Source organism: Filicampus tigris, chromosome 10 (assembly GCF_054856515.1).
Source record: "Filicampus tigris isolate MCC_2025a chromosome 10, RoL_Ftig_1.0, whole genome shotgun sequence".
Lineage (NCBI taxonomy): Eukaryota > Metazoa > Chordata > Actinopteri > Syngnathiformes > Syngnathidae > Filicampus > Filicampus tigris.
The window spans coordinates 5,393,048-5,406,835 of NC_141226.1; the positions used below are offsets into that span (position 1 = coordinate 5,393,048).

At 39.6% G+C, this 13,788-nt stretch overlaps 1 protein-coding gene across 2 annotated transcripts; it reads right to left on the bottom strand.

Annotated features, from left to right (window-relative positions):
* Positions 1-295: 295 nt before the first annotated feature.
* On the bottom strand, positions 296-13,723 carry odr4 (odr-4 GPCR localization factor homolog). Of its 2 annotated transcripts, none has more exons than XM_086042715.1 (14): positions 13,660-13,723; positions 13,151-13,254; positions 11,242-11,358; positions 10,958-11,050; positions 10,619-10,725; positions 10,501-10,537; positions 8,981-9,124; positions 8,813-8,908; positions 4,978-5,025; positions 4,690-4,812; positions 4,497-4,611; positions 3,675-3,878; positions 767-820; positions 296-400 (listed from the first exon to the last, which is right to left on the bottom strand). In XM_086042715.1, exons 2-14 carry the CDS (start codon positions 13,247-13,249, stop codon positions 330-332), a joined length of 1,308 nt encoding a protein of 435 aa, XP_085898841.1. In that variant the 5' UTR covers positions 13,250-13,254; positions 13,660-13,723; the 3' UTR covers positions 296-329. The 2 variants fall into 2 exon arrangements, with proteins under 2 accessions (XP_085898841.1, XP_085898840.1); XM_086042714.1 differs by having other exon boundaries at positions 13,560-13,673.
* Between the last annotated feature and the right edge of the window lie 65 nt (positions 13,724-13,788).

Here is a 13,788-nt window from a genome sequence, read left to right on the forward strand (position 1 = left end):
CTTGCCTTTACAGCAAATGTGCAAAATGCTTTCTAATTAATATACATTTCCATGCTATACAACTCACTTGGAACATCATCAAGAAAATGAAATGTTACAGTGCAGCTTTACAGTTATGATAGCAATCCAAGAAGGTGCGATAAATGAGTAGTTAGCAATATCAATTAGGACCTGCTTACACCATTTTTTTTCCAGAAAAATGTGGGGAAGTTTAATTTCGGCCATTAGTTTTTGTGTGTCTAAAAACTGTGAAAAATTTACCAAAACAAATAATTTGAATCATTGAATCTGGATGTGATGTTAAAATACTTTATTTTGGTATGCATGTGTCAAATGTCATTAAGGTAGAGCATTGAAGCAGCAGTGGCAAGTAGGGCGACAACAGTGGCCATGGCAACACCTAAACACAAAAGAGCAGACTCAGAACAGTGCATGTGTTAACTACAGTATCATCATAGCAATGCACAATGGATGGCAGTATAAAGCAGAACATCATGTTGTGCAATGAGCATTTCGTCGCTGTCATGTGAAAAACACTTATCTCCATTTTTTTTCGTTTTCTTATTTTTACATGAATCATGTTTCCGCATTACAGACATCACATTAAAGTGAAAATTAAAAAGTTTCCAAAATTGGAGATAAGTGTTTTTCACATGACAGCGACGATTTGTTAGCTGATATTTTGAAGAAAAAAATTCTAAAGCACAGTTAATAATAGTGAAGCACTTTTAACTAACAGACGCAAGACAATGTTGCTAGATTTCACCTATGTAGCTGTTTCTTTTGGGCAGTTGCACTTCAACAATTTCTGCAGTGGAATCTGGAAACACAACACAATGTTTTAATCACCCTCAATGGAATAAATTATGATGTAACGGACTTTAAAGACAAGTGCAATGTTGCTTTCAAAAACACATTTATAAAATACAATGCAACTTTTTCTAATTTTGTTCCCAAACAATGAAACCTTTTGCCTCAAAGTCACAGAAAAACTTGGAGGTCAAACACAATGTCATCTGGTATATCTTGCAAAACTTTGGCTCAGTGAGTGGATTAATAGCAAAAGTGTGTTTTACCTAACCTTTGCTGATGACTATGGTCTTTGCGGGCCTAACAATAAGCCTCCTTAACACAAAGGGCTTTATAAGTTGTAGACCACATATGTCAAAGCCAAGGCCCGCGGGCCACATCTGGCCCGCTAGAAGGTTTTCTACGGCCCCTGGGATAATATTGCTTTATTATTAGATCCGGCCCGCAGCTTGCAGCAAACCGGTGTGATCTGATCTGATCGGGTCCTTTGCGCCTGCCGAACACGTCACGCTTTAAAATATATTGTAGCGACTTCAAAGATCACGCCGTCGGACGTAGTTTAATTATCATGTTTTTATTAGTCCAACCGGCTACTGTGGGCCAGTACAGTACGACAACCGTTCAGTCAAAAAAGAGCAACGGCTCTCCTGTTCGTCCTCCGCTACTCTCGCTCGCATGCCCTCCCATCCAGCGAGCCGCGCGATGCATTCATTAACCTCGGAAACAAAACAACTTGGCAAGACACAAATTCGACCACAACACAGATAACCCAATTCGTTACACTATTTCTGTAATATATTTCTTTGCATCAATGTTTGCTCCCCATGGCTGTTCTACATGCTGACTGAAGACTTCACGTCGCTTTTTGTGGCTTTCAGAATCGGATTGTGTTGAAAGGTTATTTGGAGTAAAACACACTTTATTAGAAATACTTCATGTTAGAAATCTCACGTTGTTTTATTATTAGTAATTGTTAGCATTTGATAAATTCATTGAGTTTTCGACGCAGTGCTGAGATGTCCCACACTGTGAGCGGGCATTGAACGCTATTCGAGCGCTAAGTGTTGATAGTGAGTGACTTTTTTTTTCTCTTTCCTCCTTCGACACAGCTCGTAGTTTGTTTGTGCCAGCAAGCTCAGTATGTAGTTGCAGATTGCCCGTGTTTCACCACGTTCGTTGTTGTGTGTAAATGTTAAAAGGCGAGTTTAATAATTTAAGTTCGTGTCAGGTAACTGCTGTACATAATAGCCCAGATATGTTCTCGTGAGTGATGTCACGTTGATGAACACTAGTTAGTTTTTTTGGCTCATATGCTAACTATTCTAGTGATGAAACGTGTGAATGTGTATTGTATGTATTGTTTGGCTGATTAATTTCTTAATACAGTGAATTGTAAGGTTTAGGCATATTGTTAACAAATGGATATGCATTGGATGATGTTGCTAGGTTGTTCTTTGTCTGTGTTGTTGCAGACCACAATAAATAGAGGTGTCAAGTGGAATACGGGCCTGTGTTTTCTGACAGGATCACCCACATTCATACCTTGCCACTCTAAAATAGGGTCAGCTGGAGACGGCATACCAATCATATGATCCTCTCCGTTTTACTTCACATTATGTACAGTTCATACAATCTTGCAGCCTGAGTCAACCAGAAAATTGTTTCCACTTTGGCAGGAGAAACGCAAACGACAGTGACGTACGGGCTGCCTCGCAAAAGTAGCAGTAATATACTTTATTTTATTTTTTATTTAGTAACTCCGAAGATAAAACCACAACAGCCATGGGGTGACAAACATAGACGCAAAGAAATATATGACAGATATATAAAGCATGACATCATCAGCAGGCGCGAAGGACCCGATCCAATCTGGACATTTTGAAAAATTTAAATAACATTCTATCAGTCCGGCCCTCGGCTTGTCGCAAAATTGTGTATTTGGCCCTCCGTCCATTTGACTTTGACACCCCTGTTGTAGAGAGTTGGAGCAAAAAAAAACTGTCGTATCCTGATTTTCGAGCCGACACAAGCCTCGATGCACTCACACAGACTTGTACGATCAGGGTGAAAGGCAGCCTTCAAGTGCCCACTTCACAGATCTCTGATCTTCCTGGTAAACTTTACATCCTCCACCGATGGAGTTCCGCTTTGCAGTTCCTGAAGCCCGTTTCTCACTGAGCAGCGAATGCTTGGGATCTTAGCGAATTTTGTGTTTTGTCAAGCTTCGTAAACGGTTGCAAACGTGCATGCAAACAGTTTCTCCTCATAATTTTTTCTTACACTGTTTCGCTAGCAGTGGCAAGTGTCTGCAAAACAGTCGTAAGCACTTGTAAATGGTCGTAAGACGTGCTGCTAAAGTTCTTTTTGATTCACCAGTGCTGGAGAGCGCGTGGCCATGGTTTCAACATATGTCGACGAATTCGTGTGGAGCATTCACAAGCGTTTACCGCTCAATCAGATATCAGCACACCATTCTTGATCATCATGTCAGGGCAAACAAGGCACAAAGAAGAAGGCAATGAGGAGTACCGTGTTTTACAACGCTTGATGGATGAGTTTAATGACACAAATAGCAAAAGAATGGTGAAGCAGTTTGTGAAAGAGAAATTTGAAGGCACCAACCTGTCAGTAAAAAATGTTGGTGTTAAATTTTAAGAGTTACACATAAGTAATTTCCATATTATCGAACGCCATGTTCGAAGGTGAAAGTAACTAAATGTCGCTATTAATGACAGCGGTGACTCCCCGATTTTCGTCAGCAGTCATCATAAAAGTTGACGAATTCAACATTCACTACCTTCGCAAGCATTTGCTGCTAAGTGAGCTACTACTTTTAGAAACGTCGGGTTAGAACTGTTCCTCACCTTCTGGTTTTCCACTTTCTATGATTTCAGCAGCAATTTCCTGCTTTGCATCCAAGTTTTGACCAGCTGTATCGATGTCCAACATTTCTTTCAACCTGTCAATAACTTCAGATGCGTCCTCGTCATTGAACTGGTAGTCACACACACATAGACTCCCATTCACTTTTGCAGGACAAAAGACACGGTGAGGGAGGCAGAATTGCTCTGAAAGACATGACCAATTATCACAAATTTAGGTACATGAAGGCCTGGAATGGTTCTTGAATTTTACTGTGTGAAAAAAGTTTCCTCAGCCAGCCATGACATTTCAGATTCATGTAGGTAAATAAGGGTTAAGGAGTTTATGTGGAACTTCAAAATGTCATTAACTAATACTGCTTAGCAGTTTTTTTTTGTATGTACAGAAAATGTCCTTGACACAATGGTACCAAATCCTGCTGAGTCATAGGAAAGACATTCACAAGAGGTTAAATAACAAGGAATGTATCGATAACTCTCTAACCAGCTTGCAACCAATCTGAAATGAGGTCCTTTAAATCTCAAGAGCTCAATGAGCTAAATGTCAGACGGCAAAACATTACGTGAGTACTCTACACATTAGTTTATTTTTATTAATTCAGAAATGGCCGAATGATCACATCCAATTGTGCAAATTTGTTATTTCAGAAGTTTATACCAAGATGGTAGCTCTTTGCATAAATCAGCACCCAACAAGCTCTTACTTTCAAAACGGTTGGTGATCACTGCTGTAAACAATATCCCAATGAAACAGTTGACTGATGATTGAAGATAGTAAATCATGCTAGAGGTGCAGAGAAGTACCTGTCCCTTGTTTGTCTCTGCTGACTCCCTTGCTCTCATCTTCTGTCGCAAGAAACTCATCAAGCAGCATCTGAACTCTTGTGACCATCGTAGCGATCACATCTTTCTTCAGCATCTATACAGATATTGAATATTTCCTGACCAAACGAAGACGATTTGCTGTTGAAAAGACATCTGATGTGTTAGAAACTACCTTCTCAGCCAGTTTTGCCTTTGGTTTGTTGTTGTGTACGTAAGCTCGGCTATGGATGGCTCCTCTGACAGACAAGCCGCCTCCACACTGCTGGACCACGTCTCTTAAACTGTCCTGTTGTTCCTGCCAAGAATAAAGCTAATGCCTTGTCATCTACCAAAGTGTGTAAGAGCATTTTGCACTGTCATATGCATATCATATGTTCATCAAGACCAAATAGGGAACAATGTAATTTGGAATGTCACACTAGTTAAATAATTTTGTGTAAAAGTAAACAGTATATCTTACCGGCGTGACTAGCAGCTGAGCAGTGAGCACCTGTTTCGCATTCCTCTTCTGCAATATGTGTGTCAAACACAAGACTTTAGAATACAGGGTTTAATAACAGGCCTATCTTTGTACAGTATGTGTGTACAGCATGTGTGTCTGGTGTAGAGGGACGCAATCTTGCATACAGCAATGATGACCCCAAAAGATAGCTCTGAATTTAAAAAAAAAATAGAAGACACATCCAGTTCACTGTCCTGTATGCAAGGTAACAGGGTAACTTTTTGGACCTCCTTTTTTTTAACAGTATTGCTGAGCTACAGAAAATCAAATAGAGTTGACTGTTACTGTTATAGCAAGTCAAACACTTTGGGCCCTATTTTGGTAGACTGGCGCCCTTGCACTCAGCGTAGAAATGGGCATAACTTTATTTGGGGCCGTGTTGCGCCTCTCTGCAAATTCCGGTATACGGAGATGCCTTGCACCCGACTTAATCGACAATTTGATAACAGAAAGTAGTCTGCGCTCAGCGTGAAAACGGGCGCATCGTCTTCTTCGTACCTGGGCAATGGTCTAGGTTCGCGTGTTTGTGAATTTGGTAGACTCGCTACAAATTTGGTTCCAAAAAGTAGACTAAATTTGACACTGGCTAAAAGGAGGTCTATTTTGTAGCGCTGGTGGTCTAAAGCGATTTTGGTCTATTTGATCAAGAAGCGGGCAGACAAAGTCAATTTCGGATTCCACAATATCAATCACAACGTAGTTGGTCGTACTGCGCCCGGACTGCCCTAATTTTTATGCAAATGAGGGATGCCTCTAGGATTGGCTGGAAAAAGACTACTTCTATTCCACAAAGATTTACATGGTATACTTTTGTCTGAGACATGGCTTGGTACAGATGCTCCAGTTGCTCTCAACGAGGCTTGCCCACCGAATTTTAACTTTTTATTTTCTACAAGGGATGGCAAAAGAGGAGGCGGGACTGCATCAATTTTTATTAATACTCTTTTATCAAAGGAGATCATTTTTAGCAGCTATTTATCGTTTGAACACCATGCCTTTGTTTTTAGCAGTCCCCCTATTCTCTGCATTACCGTCTATAGACCTCCCCATCATTCCACTTCTTTTATTACAGAATTTTCAGAATTCTTATCCATTTTATATTCCAGTTATAACAGGATATTAATAACTGGCGATTTTAATATACACATGGACAACATCTCGGACCCACTATCCAGAGATTTTTCAAACCTTTTAAACTGCTTGGATTTTAAACAGCACGTCTTGCAGCCAACTCACAACAGAGGACACACCCTGGATTTGGTTATAACCTATGGCTTGTCTGCTGGTGTGTCCTCTGTTGTTGACTTGGCAGTGTCAGACCACTACTGTGTCTATTTTAACATCGCCAGTTTTAACCACCTAGCAGTCCCGGTCAGAACAGTGAAGAAACGCTACCTATCTTCTGAGGTGGCAGCAAATTTTATCGAGATCTTAAAAAACACTCCTGCTGACATTTTACCTGCACCCTGTGATCTTATTGTTGACAATTTTAACCTACATCTTAAATCATCATTAGATTCAGTAGCTCCACTTTTAATTAAAACAACAAAAACAAAGACTGTACCCCCGTGGAGAAACAATGCTTTCAAAATATCAAAGAGAAAATGCAGGAGTGCAGAGAGGAGGTGGAGAAAAAGTAAACTTACAGTACACTATGAAATTTTATGCGAACAACTGAAATCTTACAATAAAACAGTAAAACTGGCAAGATCTTCCTATTTCTCAAACCTCATTACAGTCAATAAAAACAACCCCAGGGTTCTCTTCTCCACCTTTGAACTTTTAACTAGTTCTGATTTTAATAAGTCCCCACAGAGACCAACAGATGCTCTCTGTGAGGACTTTGCAGACCACTTCAGAAGTAAAATCGATGACATAAGATCCAGTCTTTTAGCCCGTCAAAACACAAGTTTTAATAAACCCGGACAATCATATTTACATGAGGAAACACTGGAAAGTTTTGCCCTGGTTGATGCAAGGACACTTGTTCGAGTTTTCTCCCAGGTAAACCCAACAACCTGCCTTTTGGATCCAATTCCCACATTTCTTTTTAAGACATTTTATGGATTTTTTGAAGAACAAATTTTAAATATAGTCAATTGCTCTCTTCAGACAGGCGTCTTCCCCGCTGCCTTTAAAACGGCGGTGGTGAAGCCCCTTCTGAAGAAGAGCGGTTCTGACCCGAGCGTTTTTAATAACTACAGACCCGTATCCAACTTACCGTTTTTAAGTAAGATTTTAGAAAAACTGGTTTTCATCCAGTTGAATCATTTTTTAAATACAAATAATATTTTTGAGAAATATCAATCTGGTTTTAGGATGAACCACAGTACGGAGACTGCTCTTTTAAGGATCTTAAATGATATTAGGTGCACTGCAGACGTGAGAAAACTCACAGTCTTGGTGCTACTGGATCTAAGCGCTGCTTTTGATACAGTAGATCACCAAATTTTATTAAATAGACTTAAAAATCTAGTGGGCATCTCTGGTACTGTTTTTGACTGGTTTTATTCCTATCTCACAGACCGATATTTCTTTGTAAGTATGGATACTTGTTCCTCTAAAACTCATGAAATCAAATGTGGGGTTCCTCAAGGTTCGATTTTAGGCCCCTTACTTTTTAATCTTTATATGCTTCCCCTCGGGGATGTCATCAGGGGACACGGCATCAGCTTTCACAGCTATGCTGATGACACGCAGCTGTATATTGCCGTGTCTCCTGATGACACAGGACCCATTGATACCCTTTTAAATTGCATTTTAGATATCAAGTCATGGATGGCAGATAATTTCCTACAGCTCAATGAGGACAAGACTGAGGTTTTAGTTATCGGTCCCGAAGGTCAGAGAGAGAAGCTTTTACCAAAACTACACATTTTTAATCCCTCACACTGTGTGAAGAACCTTGGCGTCATTTTTGACTCTGAGCTCAGTTTTATTCCTCATATTAAAAATGTAACCAAGATTGGTTTTTATCACCTTAAGAATATCGCCAGAGTCCGCCCGTTTCTCTCTCAGGCTAACACGGAAGTGCTGATGCATGCCTTTATTTCCTGTCGTTTAGATTACTGTAATGCCCTGCTCTCTGGCCTCCCGAAAAAGAGCATTTCACCACTGCAACTACTGCAGAATTCAGCCGCTCGGGTGCTGACGAGAACCAGAGGGCGGGAGCACATTACGCCAGTTTTGAAATTGCTGCATTGGCTCCCTGTGTGTTTCAGGATCGATTTTAAAGTACTTTTATTAGTTTATAAATGTGTTAATGGTCTTGGGCCATCTTATTTATCTGATTTGCTTTTATCATACCAGCCCTCGCGGATCCTGAGGTCCTCTGGCGCCGGCCTTTTATTTATTCCAAGGGTGAGGACCAAAATGCATGGCGAGGCTGCATTCAGCCATTTTGGTCCTCACCTTTGGAATAGCCTGCCAGAGGATGTCAGGTCTGCAGAGACTGTTGATATTTTTAAGAGGAAGCTCAAGACACACCTTTTTAGTTTGGCTTTCAACAACTTTTAAATAATTTATCTTTTCTTTTGATTGAAGATAATTCTATGTTTTGCTTTGAATGTTTTAAAGCACTTTGAGTTGCATTTTTATGTATGAAAAGTGCTATATAAATAAAATGTGATTGATTGATTGAAAGGTGCAAACGCACATTACATCCAATTCTACCGGCACAAAATCTAGCAAAAGACTAAAAGAAAGAAAACTCCACCCATGCGCACAGTTAGAGTTTGGGCTAAACTTGCTATCGGCATGAAAATGGGGCTCTTTCTGTTCATGTTTATATAACCTGTCCTGCTGTGAGTTCTGCATCATCAGGCAGCTGTATGCCATCAATCAAACAGACTGCATTCTCAATCTGGTACGTCCACACTTTCAGTCCCTCCTGAAACATAGGAAGTACTTAGAATAAATCAATACACATTCTAGAAGACTGATTTAGTGTCACTACAAATACCTTAAGACACTTATCCATGCTCTTTGCGCAGGCTTTGATGTCCGGTAGTGGAACAAGTAAGTCCACATTTACACAACAACTCATTGTGGACCAGGAGGAACATGCGCCCGATTGATACCTCCAATCAGCAGGCTTGGCCAGACTCTAGAAGAGGTTCACAAAAATCCTTGAGTGCCTTGGAAAGGTATTCTGCACTTTAAGCCACACTTTCAACAAAGTAAATCCTGATTTGGCAAAATTATATATACCAGAGGTTAGTCCATCACTGATGTATGCCCGATTTTCTGACGAATGACGAACTACTTTTAAAAAACAATTACGAACACGGCAAAGAGACAGAGTGGTAGGGAACTCTGGTTACTCAAGAACCCTATCCTGCCTGTTTTGGATCTCTTTCTACTACAACACACCGGACTCAAATGATCAGAATGGTTTCAGACTTCGACCCAGCATGCTGATGAGCTGATAATTTGAATCGGGTGTGTTGTAGTAGGGAGAGATCCAAAACAGGCAGGATCTCGAGGAACTGGAGTTCCCTAAACCTGCAATAGAGCATGTAGACAACAACTCATTAATTAGCTAAGAGGTCAGGAAGTAGCTTTTACATCTAGAGATATATTTTCAGAGAAATTCTGTAGTTTTAAATTTATAGTTGATGTTTGCAAAGAGTAGGGTTAAATAGGAGGTTGTGCATTATGCAGACCCACACTCCATTTCAGAAGGGGGATACACTGATACAGTATATAGCGCACTCCATTTACTATTTTAATCAAATTGGATTTTTCATCTGTTGGACTCTTAATTCTTTTTTTATTTATTTTTTAATGGTTTAACGATGGTTTGACGGACCAGTGAAGTTAACTGACAGAAGCGATGACAGAATTGCGGTTAAAACAACATGACTGCCTGACGGACTGACAATTACAGTTTCATTTGGCTTGAAATAATGACGGAATGTCATTGACGGACCGGTACCCAGGCTGCTGACGAGTGACTGATATATACACAAATGTATATAGGAATGATATCGATATAGGTACCTAAATTGCATTTCTGGCAACTCTGCATGAAAGGTACCGTAGATGGCAAAATCTGCCTAGCAACAAGAACAACGATCCAAGAATCTAAGCAATTCTGTTATATTGCTATATTGCTACGACTGCTAAAACATATTTTCAGCTGTGAAGTTCATTTTTACTAATCTAGTGAGTATTTATTGCCTTTGTGTTTAACTCATTCAGTACCAGACGTTTTCAGACCCTCTGTAAATGACATATTAATATGTCATTGGGAGTTAAGTACACTGTCGCTGGAAATAATAATGGAATATGGATGGTAAGATGGTTTTCCTGGTAAGTAGCCCACTACTTTTCTGTACATCTTTCCATAGTAGGATGTCATACAATTGAACAATAAGTTAAACAAGAAAAGGATAACGGCGCACTCAATGAAGAAAACCCACCCAAAAGTACTAAGGGCTTTATAAGAGCTGCAGTGGGAAGCTGTGACTGAGGACTCACCTTGGGATCTTTGATGTCAAATGTTCTGCAGCTAATTCTGATATGATGGATTAAAGATGTCCAACAAGTAACTCAGCCATTCAGAACCATTCAGTGAGACAGTAGTGCCGAAGGATACTTTCTGGATCTGGGGCTGATGTGCAGTGTGACGCAATCTGTGACTTCATCCTCATCAGCTTTCCACAGACTTTCAGAGGATATCAGACGGTGCACTGCAAACACAAGCTTCACATAAACAATTACATTAGGAATTGAAGAAACATGATTTGAATGAGGAATAAAATAAAGACTTTCATACAGATACACTGTCCTTGTATATGCGTATATGAATACTCCCTGCACACACTCTGACAATGAGAGCACCACTGCCACCTATTGTAGCGGATGTGCAATTACACAAAAAAATCCCCCAATTTGAGAAAGGCTGATCTATGGTAAGTGTATAAAGGAACCTCACCTGGCGAAGTGAGGCGAGTGTTTCCTTTGCATCGGCATCAGTGATGACAAACACTCCTAACACAGACAAGCCCCCAGGCAACATTCTGGAAACCTGCACAAGCCAAGGCAGAATACACACTGGTGAAAACATAAGGCGCCTACACGTGTGACCCACTTACTACACATGAATATTTCACATATTGTACAACTCATTTTATTTGCACTTTCTGGCTAAATAAAATGTAAATGGATCAAGACCACCCGAGTATGATCATACCCACTCTTATATACTGTAGTTCCTACCTGTCGAGCGTGCTCACTGATCCATTCCTTGTCCAGGGATTTTCCTGCACCAACAAGGGGGTCATCTCTTGAGGGTGTTCGACATGCCATGACTACAAAATCCCTCTGAATTGAGTTCTGAAATGTGTAGAAATTAAATAGGGAGGCAACGCAAACATATTTTTTTTCAAAGAATATGTTCTATGCAAGCCCACTAGTTGAAACAAGGCATTCTGATAAATATTGCATTTGTGGAATAAGCGTTAATCCGCTCATCTTTAGCCATCTCTGGGGGCGGCCATTTTGTCACTTCTGTCGACTGAACATGACCTCACAACTACTCAGTGCTCAAGTAACGACCAATCACGGCTGACCTGTTTTCTGAAGCTGAGCCGTGATTGGTCGCTATCTGAGCCCTGAGGGTCTGTGATGTCATGTTCAGTTGACAGAAGTGACAGAATGGCTGCCCCCTGAGATGGCAAAAAAGGGTGGATTTTGCTGCTTAACTCATATTCCACAAACGCAATATTAATCAGACTGCCGTGTTTCACCTAGTGGGCCTGCTGGGAACATATCGTTGAGAAAAATATGTTTGGGTTGATTTCCACTTTAAGGACAGTCTTAGCTTCACGACTGAGCTAAAGCAATATAAACAGGTGGGTGCCAAAAAAGTTTGAATATTGAGGGAAAGTTAATGTGCTTCAATAGTATGTTTAAAAAAGTAAAAGGCACATTGTTAGTTCACCACACAAAGTCATGCCAATATGTCAAGCCTTTATTTGTTTCAATTCTGATGATTATGATAGAATGACACACACAAATAACAGAGTGTTTCACAAAATTAGACATCTGTATGTGGTGGATCTTAATTAAGACACAAGCCACAGTCCAGTCCTAATGAAGCTCCCCCAGATTTCTGAATCATTGTTGCTTAACAATCCTCTCAAGGCTGGGGTCGTCACTTGCGCAACTTTTCCCGCCACATTTTCCCCATCCTCTTAGCATTCTGTTTATGAACTTTGATACAGCGCTTTGTGAGCATCCATCTTCTTTTGCGTGCGTGTGTCAATGATGGTTTTCTACACAACGATCAAGTCAGCAGTCTTCTCCATGATTTTGAAGCCCTCTAAGCCAGACTGAGACCATCTAAAGGCTGTTTAGTAAAGTTTATGTGTTATTTAGCTGACAAGATTGGAAACAGGAAGCCTACAATGTTGAATTTGCCATATTCATTTTCATTCATTTTGTGAAATACAGGATGTTTTTTGACTACCTGCCATAATCATCAAAATAAACAAACAAATAAATTGTTGAAATACTTCACTTTGTGTGTGGTGAACTAATATAAAAGTTTCCATTTTCGAAACAAATTATTCAAATAAATTATTAAAATAAACTGATGTTCCCCTCTATATTCTTTTTCACACCCACTGATACATTCACACATACTGTTTCTCTTCTTATTCCATAAAATTATTGTAATACATGGAATACAGAGATACTCTAATACTTTATAAAAATATCAACTTCTTTATATTCAGCTATTATTATTTTTTTCTCTCAAGTGCAAACTGCATGGACATTATCTCTCACTACAATGTAGTAAGTACCAGCCTTTTGTTGACATTCAATTGAAACAAATAAAGGCTTGAAATATTTCACTTTGTGTGTGGTGAATTAATATAATTGACAAGTTTATATTTTTGAACCAAATCCGGATACTGCAATAATCTATATAAATATTAACCTCTTTATATTTAGCAATTTTTTTTTCTCACGTGCAAACTGCATGGACATTATCTCTCACTACAGGTAGGTAGTAGGTACCATCCTTTTGCATAAGGTATATTACATAAGGTATATTACAAGGTCAGATGACTATAAACAGCTGGACAAGCTCTCAAAGCAACTCCAACAGATGTTAACTTACCTGTCCAATGACCAGGCCAGTGACGTTATCCGATTGTTGTTCACATAGTTTGGACAGATAAACTTCCACAGTATCGTCTACTATGTAACAACGGCCCATCTTTCCTGCACAATAACATAGAGTGCTTTTCAATTCCATTTTAACTGCGAGGCAGCAATAAGAATGGAATGGGAATCGGAGACGTGGCATAAAAGAAAACTAGAAAACATTCGGCACTTTAAACGTAACAATGAGTCGAGGCGCAATACACAATACAAACAACTTTATGGTACTCTAGTACAGCATATGTCTTAAAATAGCAAGCAGACAACAATAATGTAATTTTAGCTAACGATACATTGTCACCAGAACTTAGCAGATAACGAACTGACGTCAACAATGACCAATCAAGGTACAGTGTGGAAGATACCTGCAAAATGTCGCTCGCAAAAATATCAATTCAAATCATGGGATTTGACTAGTTTTGACAGTTTGTGGTGGATCATCAAAAGAACTAAAACTGTATTTACCACAATGCTTTGCGTGTGGGACTTCCGTCGCATATCTCTGTCGTATTGGTCACTTGTAACCACTTTGCTGCAATCATTCAACTCCGTTTCAATCTTCAAAATAAAAAAATAACACAACCAGTAAAATAA

Excerpts from the sequence above, each read along its gene's own strand:
- odr4 (XM_086042715.1), bottom strand. The coding sequence starts at position 13,249 with ATGGGCCGTTGTTACATAGTAGACGATACTGTGGAAGTTTATCTGTCC. Across the intron at positions 10,538-10,618 it reads ATCAGCCCCAGATCCAGAAA|AATTAGCTGCAGAACATTTG; the intron begins GTATCCTTCGGC and ends CCATCATATCAG. Across the intron at positions 5,026-8,812 it reads CAGAACTCACAGCAGGACAG|AAGAGGAATGCGAAACAGGT; the intron begins GTTATATAAACA and ends CACATATTGCAG.